The sequence below is a fragment of the Spea bombifrons genome, chromosome 1 (assembly GCF_027358695.1).
Source record: "Spea bombifrons isolate aSpeBom1 chromosome 1, aSpeBom1.2.pri, whole genome shotgun sequence".
Classification (NCBI taxonomy): Eukaryota; Metazoa; Chordata; class Amphibia; order Anura; family Pelobatidae; genus Spea; species Spea bombifrons.
The window spans coordinates 142,972,780-142,988,771 of record NC_071087.1 but is presented as its reverse complement, the minus strand read 5'-3'; the positions used below and the strand labels follow the sequence as shown (position 1 = coordinate 142,988,771).

Sequence of the window (15,992 nt, the reverse complement as noted above, 5' to 3'; positions counted from 1 at the left end):
TCTGCATTTTGATTTTAGACTGACATTTCAAATACAAAAAGGGGATTTTAAATAAAGCCGTTTCATAACTATCTACACGTATATAAAAACACATATACCACCATATTTAGGTTATATTTGATTGCTCTTGCAACTTTTGGATTTTGCCACAAAACCTATATTTTGACACTTCAAAAGATCATTTGAAAATGGAATTTTTTGTTTATACAAATACACAGAATTTTCCATATCTTAAAAAAAATCTGATTTTTTTTCTATACCATGATTGCAGAAAACTTCAGTGCTACAACAATGTAAAATATATAATCCAACAAAATGACTAATAAAAGTGCATTTTTTTATGTTCTGTAGTTGGCAGCAGTATAGAAATACCGTCTAAATAGGTCAACATTTAAAAAATATATATATTTATAATTAAAACAGCATGTGGAAGAATTCCGATAAGTTAACGGGAAGGCTGTTCTTTGTATATCCTATGAATCTGTATTCACTAACAGTCCGCCATATATTTTCCTGGAAGAAAGATAAAAGCAGCTTATTATTTTTGGTTAGACATCAATATTCAGAATGTCTATGAACAAATAAGCTGAATATCAAGAACAAAGAATGCAATAACAACAAGCCAGTCTAATATAAGCAATCATAGGGGGGAAAAATCTATACTGCTTACATTTTATTTCAGTTAGAAAAATTTGCTGTTGCAATCACTAGCAAATCTATACGTTAAATGACATAATTTCCTCTATGGTTGAGAGGGTACAATGTGTGGAGATATATATATGGGTTAAGCTGTATGTAGTCCAGTAGACACGAATACTAAAGAGCTGAATAGTTTCTTGTAACCAGAAGGTATAAAATGACCCAGATGCAAAAAATGCAGCATTTGCAATGTTGATTGAGCAATGAATTGTGGGAGCTTTGTATTTCTTTTAACAAAACATATTTAGTGCAAATAAAATGGGTTAGCCAGGGCAATCAGAGCATTATACTGCACACAAATGTTGACTGTACTCCTTTAAGACCTACTTTTTTATATTAATTGTGTGAAATACATGATGACTTCTTACCTGTGCCAAACCTCTTTTTTACTAAAGAAAGGCGGTACCCTGTACCAACCAGCTCAATGTCCACTCCAGACAAAGTGCTCCCATCACTCACAAATTGCACGGCAAGTGTGCCCGGCTTGCTGGGTCCGTCGGACAGTTCAAACTTGGCCCGTAGTGATCCTGATCCTAACAGGGAAGACACGGAGTTTTGTGTTTTTTGTTTTGTGTTCACAGTAATTCAGTGCAGCAGTAAAGAAAATCAGGTTTTATTTCACTTTCAAAAAAGCCTTCTTTAGACTGGAATTCTAGCATTCAGCACAAGCCAGTACCCACTCCTATAGTCAGAATATTGTCTTTTAGGGTCAAAGGCTAGCTTATGGCACTTCAACCTAGGAGGCATCCATAAAATCTCAGTTGCATCCACATCAGGTTCATCTGTATAAAACCCAATTATAGCCAAAGCAAATCAGAAATCTCTAGATACCACATTAATTAAAAAAATAACTCATGTCAACGGCAAAGCATTTTGTTGTACAATAAATGGCAATGAAACCGTATGCCCCATGACTGCACCATATTTCTAAAATCATTTACACACTTACCTCCGTTTTCAGACTTTTCTGAAACTGCAGATATTTTCCAGAAAGCCTTCATTTGCTCTGCATTCCTGAAAATACAGTAAGATGATTGGACATTTTCCCATTTACTGCCTTTCACATACACACACATAACAGAATTAGCATTCAAGGGGAAAAACAAACCAAGCAACAAAATTAAGCCTCAAACAAAATGGACAATTGACTTCTGAGATCCTGAAAGCTTCGATTTTTTTGATGTCCTAATGAAACAACTAGACATCATACTGCTTGAATCAGAATTTTATAATACTCCACCAGGCGTGTAACCTTAAGGAGCAACAACTCCCATTAAGCAGACACTTGGGTTAAAATATCTTAAAATAACTTAAGAGATTGTATGAGCGTAAATGCAATTATTACCTTACGTCCGTTCGTTAAGAAATTAATGAATGTGAGGACAGAATGTGGATGTGCGACATTTGCATCACACTCAGTCCATATGGGAACAACTGGTGACCATACTCTAATATGTAAATTGCTTCTCAAATATATTATTAGAGAAGGATAGTCAATAAAAAGTGAGAATGTTTACAAACACATGGACTATTACATTTTGGCAATACATACAATGCATCACGAAATATCAACCCCTTTAGGCAAGAGTGGATGAAGGAACAAATAATTCACCCTACCCAACACTCCGGACAACTACTACATACCCCTTTTAATGTTTGCTTATGTATAACTGGTGGTGGCATCAGTCAAAGAGGTGGTCCGTTTCACATACTACATGATTACACACATTCTTAATGCGCAAAGGGAAACCCTGGCCATCGTGATATTACACAATGAATACCAGGATGCGTAAAAATAAAACAAAACCAAAGAGAACGACAGGGTTATTCTCACCATGTCGCAGAGGGCAGTGACTGCATGTTTGTTACTCCTCCGTCTACTGGAACGACTACCTGGATATTGGACAGTATGCTGGGTGCAGCCATGGACTCTGGATTATATTTATAGTCCAGCCTAACATCAGTGGTGTCAGAAGTACATTTCCAGTATGTAGCAAGATTTAAAGGAGTGGACTGAATCCCATTGGAAGTCACCTGAAATGAACACACGCATCAAAGAGCTGCCAAGAAATGTACACGTTCATATAAGCTGCGAAGAACATACTACAAAGATACTTAAAATGCATGGAAAAATACTTGACCAAATGATCCAATATCCATTCATAGTAAAAACGATTCCCGTCTTGATTCTAATATATGTTTGAAAATATCAGATCTGCAGAGTGCGAGATTGCTACTATAGACAGATACAGTTCAAACAAAACTGTGTGGGGAAAAATCACTCGTTGGCGCTTACCTGATATTTTAATATATCTATATTATAATACGAGGCTGATGGATTCTGCTCGGAAGACTTTTTGAGGTAGGTGATGACGGCTTGCATATTCATCCAGAAATCTTTACAGTTGTCGTCGTTCTGCGATGGATCACTGTCAATAGAACAGGACAGCTTTAGGCTTTCAGATATACATTAGATTGGTAAATAACTCATGTATCTAAAATGCTAGGAAAAAGTACATACCAGTGAGAATGCTAAACACATTAACAAAGACCAGAAATTGAGAGTATATAGTACCTACTGCCACAACATATCACAAAAAGTATAAAAATGTACTGTATAGCAGTTGACTATTTATATATCGCTAATTCTCATGAATGATTCATTCCTACATTGCTTACATGTGTGAAAGCGTACTAATTCAGTTCAAAAGCCCTCACATAAATGTGATCATGAAAAGTTCTACATTATTCAACTGGAATCGACTGGCAACCAACAGGCTCTTTCTCCATGAATCTGACTGCAGACATAAACTCAAGATTGTAGCGTAAGGGAATAAATACAAGAGCCGTCACCGTCATAACTGTAAGCAGTACTGAGTGTATTTATTATTAAAACTTCCCATAGGTTGTTCCTTTTCTTTGCTAAACAGCGTCACTGCGTTGGAGATATTTGGTTTAATGTTAAGCGACTGTCTAACCTAACCAAAGATCAACTGTATATAACATGGTGGTAGCTGCTTAATAATTCTCATTTCTCTACTTATATAATACACAATATATGTATTAAAACCAACCATTTGTGTAGTAATAATAGGGAATCGTAACAGATCAAATACAATATGCCAACCCTGCAGAATGCCGCACTGACAGTATCTTCTAGTTCCGGTTTTCATTTAGGGGGGCAGTTTAGTTTACAAACCTGTATAAAAGTTGTGTGTTTGGTAGGATCTGCTCGAGTCTGCTGGTGTTTTTTAGTCTGAAGCACAGTACTGCAGGAGAGGGGTTGTTCGTGAAGACTTTAATAATCCCGCTTGGAAAGGACACGGTCATGTCACCGGTTATCTTCACAATGCATCTAAGAAACGGGTAATACGTATTAATAGGAAACTTTGACATTGGTTTGCCAGCATGTCCTCAAAGGCATGATTATTTGAGGTAACTGAACTAATTACATTTGTGGAAAACCGTTAAAAGGCTCTGGAAACCCATCGATAGCTCGGCTTTCCTTAATACACTACAGATATGGCTTTTATTTTTGAATATTAATTCAAAGATGTCATGAGACGCGGGGCCAACGTCACCTACCTTTGTGATGTTCAATGTCTGCATTGTGATAGAAAGCTCTGGAGAGTGATTTGTAAGTCAAGTTAGATATAAAAGAAGCTAAATGGGATTTCCAGGATTGCATTATGGCAGCAGACCGCTGGTCCTAGGAAACTGGTTGCAAGACACAAGCCTCCCTCCTATGGACCGTTTACAAGGGAGATCCCCGGTCTCCCCAACCAGCCCACTGAGTAGCAGCGCACCAGGGTATCTGATTATATAATAGGGAGATCTAACCCTGTTAACAAAACACAGGGGCTGCCGCCACTCTGAAAATTAAACACAGTGTCACATTTTCGGTATAAGAAGGTATGAGGTTATACCGTATTGGCTCGGATATAGGCCGCACCCTAAAAGTTAGGTGCTTTTTTTAAAGAAAAAAATTTCTTAGTAAAAAAAAAACAAAAAAAAAAAAACCACTTAGTGGAACAGATATGCTGCCACTCTATCCTCCCCGAGATATGCACTCTGCCCCCGAGATGTGCCCCCCCAAGATATGCTGCCACTCTATCCCCCCTGAGATATGCTGCCACTCTGCCCCCAAGAGGTCCCCCCCTAGACTTAGCGGTGCAGACTCCCCGGGGTCTTGCAGGGCCGGCGGGGGACAGCTACGCAGTACGCGTACTCAACTTCCGGTGCTGGCACTTCCGCCGTGCGAAGTGCCGGCAAGGAAGATTGCTAGCGTACGTCGCGCAGACGTTCACCGGCTGCGGCGATGCAAACGTTAACAACCTCTCGCTGCTGGCACGTCTGCACGATGTGCTTTAACAATCTCCCTTGCCGGGACTCCCCCCGTGGGAATTCCCGGCAAGGGAGATTGTTAAAGCACATCGTCCAGATGTGCCGGCAGCGGGGGCTGTTTACGCACATGCGTTTAGACAAGCAATGCGCTTAGACAACCTCCTGTGCCGGCACTCCCCCCCATTGAAAGTGCTGGCAGGGGAGGCTGTCTGAGCGTATCGGGGAGTAGGATACGGGTCCCCTGCACCGCTGCGGGGGATCTGTATCCTAACCCCACTGCCTGCCCGGCGCCCGGGACTGCATGTCCCGGACGTCGGGCGCTAGACCCCGAACATAGGCCGCACCCCCACTTTAAAGACTTAAGGGGGGGGGCGAGTGCGGCCTATATTCGAGCCAATACGGTATACGTGCCACTTACTGAATGCTTACTATGCATTACTTACTTACTAAGGTTACTATTGTTAATATGCAAAAATGCAAAATGCTCTTTGGGCTTTCTTGAATAAAGAGTTGTATTTTTTTATTCTAAAAACAGTATCTATAACACATTTTATAATGAGGTTACTAACTTTGAGGGATCTGCGCCTTTAAAGTAGGCATTAACAGATTCTGAGAGCGCAACCGCAACAGGGAGAGTGTCTTGGTTTCCGAGAGTGATTGGGCTGGGACCTCGGGAGATGCCTAGAAGAAAACAAAATCATTGATACACCTCAAAAAGAGAAAGATCAGCGAGAGTTTTAAACAGGAGACGGTGAAAGTAGAGCACTCACTGAAGGTGGGAGTGTTGGCTGCGCTGACCGAGGCAGAAGATGAGATTGAAGAGGAGCTTTCTGCACGGGGCAATGAAGCTGAAGGAGGTGGACTAGTGTTGGATGTTATAGTCGGGCTGAAGGGCCGTGGCTTAAAATAAAACATGAGGAAATAATATGATCAATTCAGATTAAAAACACACATGCTTTACTTACAAGTCCCCATTCCCCTAAAATATTTTCCAAAGTTTGGAAGGCTTTGTGTACCATCCTCATTATGCCGAGACCATTCATTGTTCGCAACGTTTTTAAGTTCATGATTCCTTAGCGCTACATAGAATGTAACATGGAGGACCACTTGTTGTTTTTTAGTTTTTACATAGCATGAAAGTGTTACATTTAAACAATGCTTATATTTTCACAAAACATCATGCCAGCATGGTCCTTGGTGGAATCCATTTTAAGTATACAAGACATATGCGTATAGTGACAGCTATCACACATATACTTTGTGTTTTAGCGATGGTAACGGCAATGAGTGTTGTATTGCAAGATTTAATAAATACGATACTCTTTCATGCAAAGCCGTGTTTGCTCTGAGACCCAAATACTGGAATATGTTGGCTAGCTGTTTTTTGGGAATAACAGCCTGGCAGTATAAGAAACATTGCATACCACTTCCGTTATCCCGCTGAGTTTTGTAGATGGAAGCTTGGGTCTTGATGCGGGTCTTGGAGGTGGCCCGATGGTTCCAACAGTATGTGGTGTAGTAGGTCGAGCAGGTGGAGACACTGCAAGAAAATGACGGCATTAAATAATGTAGGGGGGGGGTGAGCGGCAGCAAATGATTCATACTCAACTCCAAAAATATCCTCAAACTGAAATTAGAATCGCTGTTTATAGGTGAATCATAGAAGTTCTAAGTTTCCTGTGAATATTAATTATAAACACACAACAGTAATAAAATTCCTGCTGAATGCCATACGGATCAAGTCTGATCCCAAATGCAATTATCGCGTGACGTTCTCTGTTGCTCGGTGGTAAAAAGTGATGACTAAGGAACCCGGTGCGCCCTTTTAAATAGAATTGGTTCATCCTATTGTAATTTAGTTTACAATATAATTAACCCCTTAAGGGCAATGGGATGCCCGTAAACCCATTAAAACAATTGTGAGGGCTTTGTCATGAAGGGGTTAAATAGTTGATCAATTAAGAAACCTTTGCATATGCAGTTCATGTTTTTAAGATTACATTTATTTTGTGGCATGCAAAAATGGTCATGCAATTATGAAGAACATGTTTGTATCCAAAGGATGAGGACATAACATCAGATACACGGACACACGTATACATAAGCAATTCACAGGAATAAACATGTTAAAAAGACTCGTCACCAATAAAAAATATATACATTAAGGAGCTTTCAATGGTCTACAAATGGTCTACAAACTAAATCAAATCCACAAATTACCTATGTTGAAAGGTATTCTTTGTGATAATAAAAGAAATTGCATCCAACCCTGGCAAAGCAGGCAATTTGGATGCAACTTAATACTGTGCAATATACACAAAATATGTAAAAAAATAAATAAATAAATTGAAATGTCTAAAGGCTACAAAATTGAAAATAAATGAGGCCGACGCCTTTTCGAGCTCTGTTGAGTAACGTATTATTTTTACAGGTGACAGGCCTGTTTCGATTAAGCTTTTAAAAAAGGAATGCAACCTAAACAGTAAATCCGGGCTAAACTCAAGAAAAGAGATTTTAAACTTTGACTTTGCAACGTAGTTGGTGGAATTAAGACTGCAAATACGATTATGGAAAAAACGCAACGAAAATAACACGCGGTAAAGAAGGCAAGCATTATTTCTCAAAGTAAGGACGCACACCAAATCCACTTGTTTGGCATCATGATTCACAACAAACACATGCTTGCCATACCATTGGTTGCATGGACCGTAGATACTAGGCTATAGTTGGAAGAAGCAGATATTGAGGACTCATCGGGGGTATTTGAGTTTTCTTCAGTGAACACACTATCAAAGCAGAAGTTGGCATTAGGCATGCTTCTGCCGTCTTCAAATCCACAGTTCTTCAGAGCCCTTTCCGGTAGAAAATATCGCACATTGTCATTTTTTTCAAAATGGCTATGAAACCTCTGGAGTTTTGTGCGACTTCCACTAAGGCGTTTGGGATTCTCATAAAAAGATGTCCACTGCCTTCTAGAATGAACAGAGGTAGGCTGTGTGTTCTCTACCTGAGACTGCATTGTGCCAACATTGTGCATAAAATTGTTGCCAAAGTCTGACTGTGCGGCATCTCCAGAGTCAGAATTTGAGAAGAAGTCAAATGAGAACGCAGACAAAGTGCTTGAAGGCAAGCCTTTGGGAGAAAAGGAAGAGCTCCTTAACTGCTCCTCCAGTACAGCTGAAGAAAATGGAAGAAATTGAAGATATATTGCATAAACAAAGTGCAGATGGAACCAGAAAAGGCCAGCATCTTTGTAATACAGTTTAGAGAGTCTATACGCAACAGTGGAGAGTATATTAATTCAATTATTGTCCCTTAGAAGATATGCCTTTCTTGTATTCTATTTAACAGCCAAAGTGAACTAAAAATGGACACACAGCTGTCTCTGGGGTAATAATACTCACATCAGGTGAAAACCCACAGAATTTCAAGGTAGATCTAGATAAAGACCTTAGAAAGTTTACCACTTGTTAATTGTCTACAAGCTAATTCACGCATTTAGCTCAGCTTGGAGGTATCTGGTGGCATCTGATATGGACAAACAAGGGGAGGCTTCTGACACTTTGTTTTGGACTTGCTAAGGTTTGATCTTGGTGAAATCCATTACATCTTAGTAGCTGCACCTGTCATTCATTTACGCCCGCTGAAGATGGTCAACACATCCACACTCAAATCGGTAGAAGTCAGCTTAATTAATGAACCCCTAAAAAAATTGTTTGGCAAATTTGTGTATAAGCTAGATAAAAAAAGATCTAGGAGACTGATTTTAATAAGGAATCAAAAAATACAAATATAAAATCTGTATTCATCAAACCCTGTAAGGTATGACCGGGTAAGGCAACAACTATACGTGTTCCTGCAGCTGTCAGACCATATCTCCATTTATACTGGGCCAAGATGCTCTCTCACAACTGTAAAGCCATGTGAAGACAATCAGTATCCTAAACTAAAAAGTATAACTATGTGAGTCTTTAAACTGGTCTACAGAAACCAGACATGATGAGAAGGAAAAACTATTTTCTACTATCCAACATCCTCCGCCTTGCCCCAGCAGCCCCTTTCCTTCCAGCTTCTCAGCTTCTGTGCTCAGGACCCCATCGATATTCTCCCACATGGTGCTACTTACACAGCACCTCAACCCTCCCGCTGCCAGCAGCCATCCTCAACACTGCTTTAGTCCTTTCGCATCTACATGAGGTCTTCTGATGTCCTCCTTTCCTCCCACCTCATTACCTGCACCCTTCTGTGACTGCCCGGCCCTGGCTCCAAACGTATCTCATTCTCATATTATTGTATATCCTATTGGTGTGCCTCAGGACTCAATTCTAGGGCCTCTGATCTTCCTGTTAGTGTGTGCTAAAGTTACTGTTAATTTTGTGTATTGTCGATTTTAATGTTTTTTGTTGAATTTCCTCTTACTGTAATAGTGCTTCTGGTTCTGCTGGCATTCTATAAGTAAAATGTAAGTGAATGGGGTATTGGATCATATCACTGGAAGTGCCCCCAAGGAATATACCACAAAAAAGTACCTACAGATACACACAGAATTAAACCATATTCTGACTTAAATGCTACTCCAATAAACATCATGGATAAGTAAACATACGGGGAAGAACATAAAACATGGAGCCATTTTGGGGAGTGCTAACTTTGAACACAGTCACCACAGTATCCCAGATCTCCAGATTCAGCAATGTTACAATTTGCCTTGGTATAAACTGCTTTAAAACGTTCGGTTTGATGAGTTGTGACAATAGGCAGCAGTTATTTGTAGGCAAATAGGTGGCAATTATAATGGAAATACGTGTTTACCTGTGGAGCTCGAGGAAGACATGGAAGATGTCTCAAGTGATGAAGCAAATAATGGATCCCAGGCGAGAAGGTCATTGTTAGATCTCCTGAAAAGGGTGGCATTCGTTAACTTTAAAACAAGTACCATGTAAACAAATTTGCCATGATGTACTAGCAACAAACCTGCTATTTTAACCATATCCGGGCTTCAGTGGCATGCACCGCCTGACAGTGATTTGGCTTTCTAAAACAGCGAGTGGTGGCGTAGCCATGCTTTGTTGCATGAACTTATGACTATAACCAATTGTGGCAAGTTACCATAACTATTGACTGCAATCTTTCAAGGTCCTTGTTTCAAACATATTATATAGTTGAAACCAGAAAAGTGCAAAGATTTAAACAGATATATGTATAAGAACAAAATAAAATTAACTTACTCAGGTGGTCCAGGGAATTTCAGCTTTGTCATCTCTTCACCTGTAAAGAATTAAAATAAAGTTCTAAAAAAAACCAAATATAAGGTGTGCTATACAAAAGGTATTCCCTTATGTATACTATATAAGACCACGATGAAAAAGATACCAAGAAGATTGAGGATGCAGAACACGCGGTAGAAGAAGAAGATGTGGAAGCGGTCGGCAGAGAAGGTAGGGAAACATTAAGCGAGCGTGAATGAATGAGTGACAGTGAATGTGGGCACTTCAATTAAAAGTGCACCCGGATTTTTGGTCAAATTGAATGGGCAGGGAATAAAATATGTTACCCGAAAACGAATGGGACAAAAATGAACCGACAAAACTGTCCAAATAATTTTTGGCCCATTTGCACCTGTCTAATACATAGCGTTATACTGCTACACACTACTAGCAGTATCACACTATGTATATTTATTTTTTCACAGGCATTTCCAACCTTGCTGGTCACCACGGTCTGACAAGTGAAAAATAATAGCTGTATTTTGCTGGCTTGCTGCATACAACTGCTTTTAAAATACATTTCATAACATGTCAGCATCATACACATTAATAGCTTTATGCTATCATACGCACACTTGTGTATAAGCTATGGACGTAACGATTACACAGGAACCATGCTTCCGCTCTTGAACGTTCTACACGTAAGACGACGTCTCTCACGGATTCTCTGACAGGCCTAATATATTAAATAACCCAACGTATCAAACAGGTAGCATTAGTGCTATAGAATGTACCGACGGTAACTTACTTGATGAAATTCTGGTCATCTGTGCCTATAAAAAAATAAAAAATAGCAATATTTTCAAAAAACGTCTTTGCGTATTAGCTGTTTTTCAGAAATGCTGTGATAAAGGCATCCACAGATTCAGTGGTGTATTTGGGACGGCGATGTGCACTCTTCTGACAATAAGGTCAGATAAAGGGTGCTACGTCAGGAATATATTTTTGCGTGAAACTGAACTCACGTTCATGAGCATGCTAGGTTTTTCTGGAGTTCAAAAGGCTAAGACATTAAAACTATAAGAAATATTTGAGTTCACATCCTATGCAAAGTAGCGCCATCTTTATATGTCATACTAAAGAGCTCAAAGCTGCACCTGAAGATCTATCACTAATACCATACTACTATAAAGTGGTGGTGGGGGGTATTGTGGGTCACAGCATGTAAATCTAATTAGCTTATTAAGTGTATTTAACTGGATAGCACCTGTACGGTCCTAGTTTATTTGGTCATACAAGGCATAACCAAGGTAAGACTTCATTCCCTAACATATAACTACAGGCAGTGAGCTTTACACGGATCATCTTCTGGATGGCTTTCACTTTACACTACATTATATGTCAGCAGCACCTGGGACATTTTTCATGTCATTTGTTTTTTGTAGTCTTACAGATTTTATAACAACCCAATAGTGTTAATAATTCAATAATGAATGTATTATAAACAATTCACTGTACTCACCGGACTTTGCCTCTGTCAGCAAAAGAGGAATAATAAAAAAAAAAGGAATAAAACATTAGAAAATGTATTATAAAACTATTTACATGTGATTTTCAGCATACATTTTTTTCAAAGGTTGGGGAGAGGGTTTACAGGTTTCATTTTACAGCTACAAACTAAAAAAATTCAGAGTTGAAGGGATAGTTAAACAAATATTGTTTTATTGTATTTAAGTAAAGCCTAAATGACAGGCTGATTATTGGTAGATCAAGAAATAAGGTTTCAGAACTCTAAACCATCAGTTTTTTTTGGGGGGGGGGGTTGGCCAAAAAAAAAAAAAATCACAATACAAATTCCTTACATTAGAGGTCAGTAAGTATACCAATTTTACATATATATATACAGTAGTTTCATTGAAACATTGATATTTCATAAAGGTTGTGTTAAAATAAATAAGGGCATCCCTTGCTTTGGCGGATGACTTTAGATACCACGCCGCACACTCTTATTAGGCACCAATGCTTTACAATGATTCCCAACCGGCCAATTTTACAGAAAATCTGCATTTTCAAACAGGGAAGCCTGTGAGGGACCCAAACTCACAGAAACTGCAGGGGAAAGAGTGATATTCCCTATAGACACTTTGAGCTCATCCAAAGATGCCACCGTGTGGTGGGATCCATTGTTTGGTTGCATGGGCTTGATTTCCACATGGAACTTCTTTGGTCCGTCTTCATCCGAATCAGAATCGCTTGATGAGTAGAAATGATTTTCTTTGGTATGTGTGATGTAGTTAAAGAAAACATTGTCCACAGTATGAAAACACAATTGAGAATTAGTTAACTGCTACAGAGGTGATATAAAAACTTCTGCGTTAGCAACATCATTAATAATACTGTTGAATGCCCAAAATTCCAAAAAATCAGGTCCAAATTTGCTTTTTTCTGGAATGTTTAAATATCACGTGACACGAACAGAGGCACAGATAGATTGCTCCCATAAAACTGAAAGGGCTTCTTAAAGTTTTCTGTGTTTTAATGTAAATTATACCCTGAAATAGTTTTATAAGGACCTTTAGTAATGCTTTGTCCCATTACAATTACAACTAATTAAACAAGTGTCATTCTAAGCCTCAAAAAGATAAGATGATACATATATTTCCAAAATATACTATACATGCCCGAGTATGCCCCCCCCATACATAGATCGTAAAACTAAAAAGCAGGCTTACTGTCTGAAAATGAAGTTACTTTCAACTTATTTACACACCGCCAGATGTATCTGTGCCGCCTATAGTTTGGGGTGATATAGAAAAGAAGTGTGTGAGCCCAACCAGATGCGACAGATATCCAGATACACATAATCTGAATTTACGCGAGACTTCACATGGCACAAGGAAGGATCACGAAATTAAGAGTCACGCTGGACATGATTATGAACCAAGGACTGACGATCTCTCCACGCTGGTAAACATCCATTGCTACTGCGATAAGACTGTTTCAAGCTTCGTACCGGTTTATAGGTATTGTGTGATAATAAAATTCTGAAGGTGCCTTTAGATAAAAAGCTATAAATGCTGCGGCACTAATTACATGTTTCCCAGATCATTTTAGGCCATAATTCTTTCCATCACTGGTCTAACGACTAAACCAAACAGTAGCAAAGGATATAATTCTGGTTCTCCTCTGGTTTTATACTGAACCCCTCCTCATCAACAGCAGGCAGGTTCTGCAAGAAACAGAGACAATGATATGTTAATTGTTAACACTGCTATTTTATCAAATGATTTAATCACATAGCTTACAGTACATAGAGGAATACTCGATAAGCAACGTGAATTCACTCAAGCACTGCATAACTCATAAAAGCCTGTCCTGAATGTGATGCACTCTGGAGCCACAGATCACATTTTAATTAACAGCAATTATGGCTGCGCGACTGGCACGGACCGTAAGCTGCATTCACATGGATGCATTCTTTATAAAAGATTTCTTTGCGTATTGGTAGACAAATGCTGTAGTATATTTGGGACGGTGAGCTTTCTTCTGATGATAAGAGGACAGATAAGCAGTCTTATGTCAGGAACACATTTTTGCGCACTTCGACATTTAACTCAAATGTGCGAGAGCGTGCTGGGCTTTTGTGGAGCTCAAATGGTTAAGGCATTAAAACAACTATAAACAATATGGAGCCACGACTATGATGACCAGTGCATTCATGTCCCAGCCAAAGTGGTGCCATCTTTTATGTGGGTCATATTAAAGAGCTCAAAGCTGCACCTGGAGACCTATAAGTAATACAAACTATAGTGTGCCCAGATAGCACCTATGTGGCCGTAGCTTATTTGGTCATACAAGGCATATTTAAAGTAAGGCCGTTCTTCTCTATTTCAGGCTCTGATGGCACCAGCCAAAAATGCTCAGATGCAATCGAACGTTAAGTAGGAGGCTTCGGGCTCCCAGACCCGGGTTACATGCCAGAGACACCAACATACCCTTTAAAACACATCCGCTATATGCAAAGCTGAAAAAAGGTACTACATCTCAATGAAACACCCGATGCCAGGTTCCTGCGCAGAAGGCCGTCTGTAATGTGTGTAATGAATTATTAACCCCCAGCACCGAAACAAGTGAGTCGCTGAGTAAACAGTGTAAGTCAAACCCAGTTAAGGCTTGCTTCGCTGATCTCATCTTCCAGCTAGCGAGATTCGCTGCTTCATTAGTGAAGCGGCTGGTGACTAATACTTTCCCTTTTCACCTGCGCTGCCTCGAAGCCAGAAAAACATTGTGTGATTCATTGTCTTGACCTCCAAGAATGGCGATGACATTAGATTTGCGATGTAATGATATAAAGAAGCAGGAGTTAAAGGGGAACAGACACGTTTAAGATGTCCCTGACCTCAAATCGCCCATCTGTACACTAAATATAGATGTAGATGCCACCCTTTATATTCTATTGCAGGGGTGTCCAACCTGCGGCCCTCCAGCTGCTGCAGGACTACATCTCCCATACTCCTCAGTCACCCCTTAGCTGAATGGGAGCAGCTGGAGGGCCGCAGGTTGGGCACCCCTGTTCTATTGTGTTGTGAGAGCTGCATCACATTTAAACTATGCTATTTGTTATCATGGCGTGACAGAGACAGTGCACAATCACTAGACTAGTGCAGTCTGCGATAAGCACTAACACTTCATGCCTAAGCAGCCTGTAGGAGTCCAACATAACCTTCATCAATTCAAGGGAAAAGAGGAGACAAAATGCATAAAACACTTACAACTGAATCAGCATCTGCATTCTCCCTGTAGGAAGAGAAAAATATGCAAGCAGGGTCATCCATTTCATTCCAACAAGAATATTGCTTAATTACAGCTTTTGGTAATGCACCATTGTGCCAGATTGTCTAAATATACACGCAGGACATTCTTTCTATGTAAATCCCACAGCAATGCTGACTGCCATGGAGAGAATTATTAGCAACATAGACATTGAGGGTGTGTAACTTCAGGAAAAGCTGCCTAGTGTTTTTATATAATATATACATATATCTATATCTATCCTCTAGATTGTAAGCTTGCGAGCCTAACGTATCGGTTTGTCTCGTCATACCCCTTGAATATATGTATTGTATTAAGCGCTGGAAAATTGTTGGCGCTATATAAATAAAAAAAAAATATATATATATATATATATATATATATATATATATATATATATATATATATCTATATATACTCATATATACATATATATATATATATATATATATATATATTGTATTCATTTTTAAAAACGTTTTTTTAAAGTTACTTAGAAACATGGAATTTGACAGCAGATAATTTGCCTCACTTAGTCTGCTCATTTTTGCTGAAAGACCTCTGCCAGCTGGGAGGCTGTTCCATTTAACTACCACCCTCCTAACGTCCTTACAAATGTTATTCACTGAAAAAGAGAATTAAAATTACAGTTATGTTCTTGTATGAGAACATTGTTTTGTAAAGGTATAATAATATGAATTAAATCATACTGATTTTTGCATTGCTTCATAAGACTTCCCATAGCATTAATTAACATACAACAGCAACAAAACTAAACACATACACTGATTCTGTATCCTTCTCCTTCTTAATAATTCCTGGCAGACCAAAAGTCTTTCTTTTCCTCTGTTTAACTCCTAAAAACAAACAAAATAAAGAATCAGATATGAAACATGCTTTATCGCAAACTTTGCCAGAGGGGTGTCAATC

At 39.1% G+C, this 15,992-nt stretch overlaps 1 protein-coding gene across 1 annotated transcript in view; it reads right to left on the bottom strand.

Moving 5' to 3' along the window:
• Nucleotides 1–392: 392 nt before the first annotated feature.
• Nucleotides 393–15,992, bottom strand: part of FCHO2 (FCH and mu domain containing endocytic adaptor 2) — a 42,928-nt gene continuing 27,328 nt past the window's right edge. The window contains exons 10-26 of the mRNA XM_053475518.1: nt 15,847–15,919; nt 15,023–15,047; nt 13,422–13,479; nt 12,355–12,533; nt 11,773–11,784; nt 11,059–11,083; nt 10,272–10,311; nt 9,856–9,941; nt 6,468–6,583; nt 5,814–5,943; nt 5,613–5,724; nt 3,899–4,054; nt 2,996–3,128; nt 2,534–2,733; nt 1,649–1,713; nt 1,068–1,232; nt 393–513 (exon numbers count right to left, since the gene is read on the bottom strand). Of these exons, the coding sequence (XP_053331493.1) occupies nt 491–513; nt 1,068–1,232; nt 1,649–1,713; nt 2,534–2,733; nt 2,996–3,128; nt 3,899–4,054; nt 5,613–5,724; nt 5,814–5,943; nt 6,468–6,583; nt 9,856–9,941; nt 10,272–10,311; nt 11,059–11,083; nt 11,773–11,784; nt 12,355–12,533; nt 13,422–13,479; nt 15,023–15,047; nt 15,847–15,919 (1,598 nt within the window). The 3' untranslated portion in view covers nt 393–490. The remainder of the gene's footprint in view (nt 514–1,067; nt 1,233–1,648; nt 1,714–2,533; nt 2,734–2,995; nt 3,129–3,898; nt 4,055–5,612; nt 5,725–5,813; nt 5,944–6,467; nt 6,584–9,855; nt 9,942–10,271; nt 10,312–11,058; nt 11,084–11,772; nt 11,785–12,354; nt 12,534–13,421; nt 13,480–15,022; nt 15,048–15,846; nt 15,920–15,992) is intronic.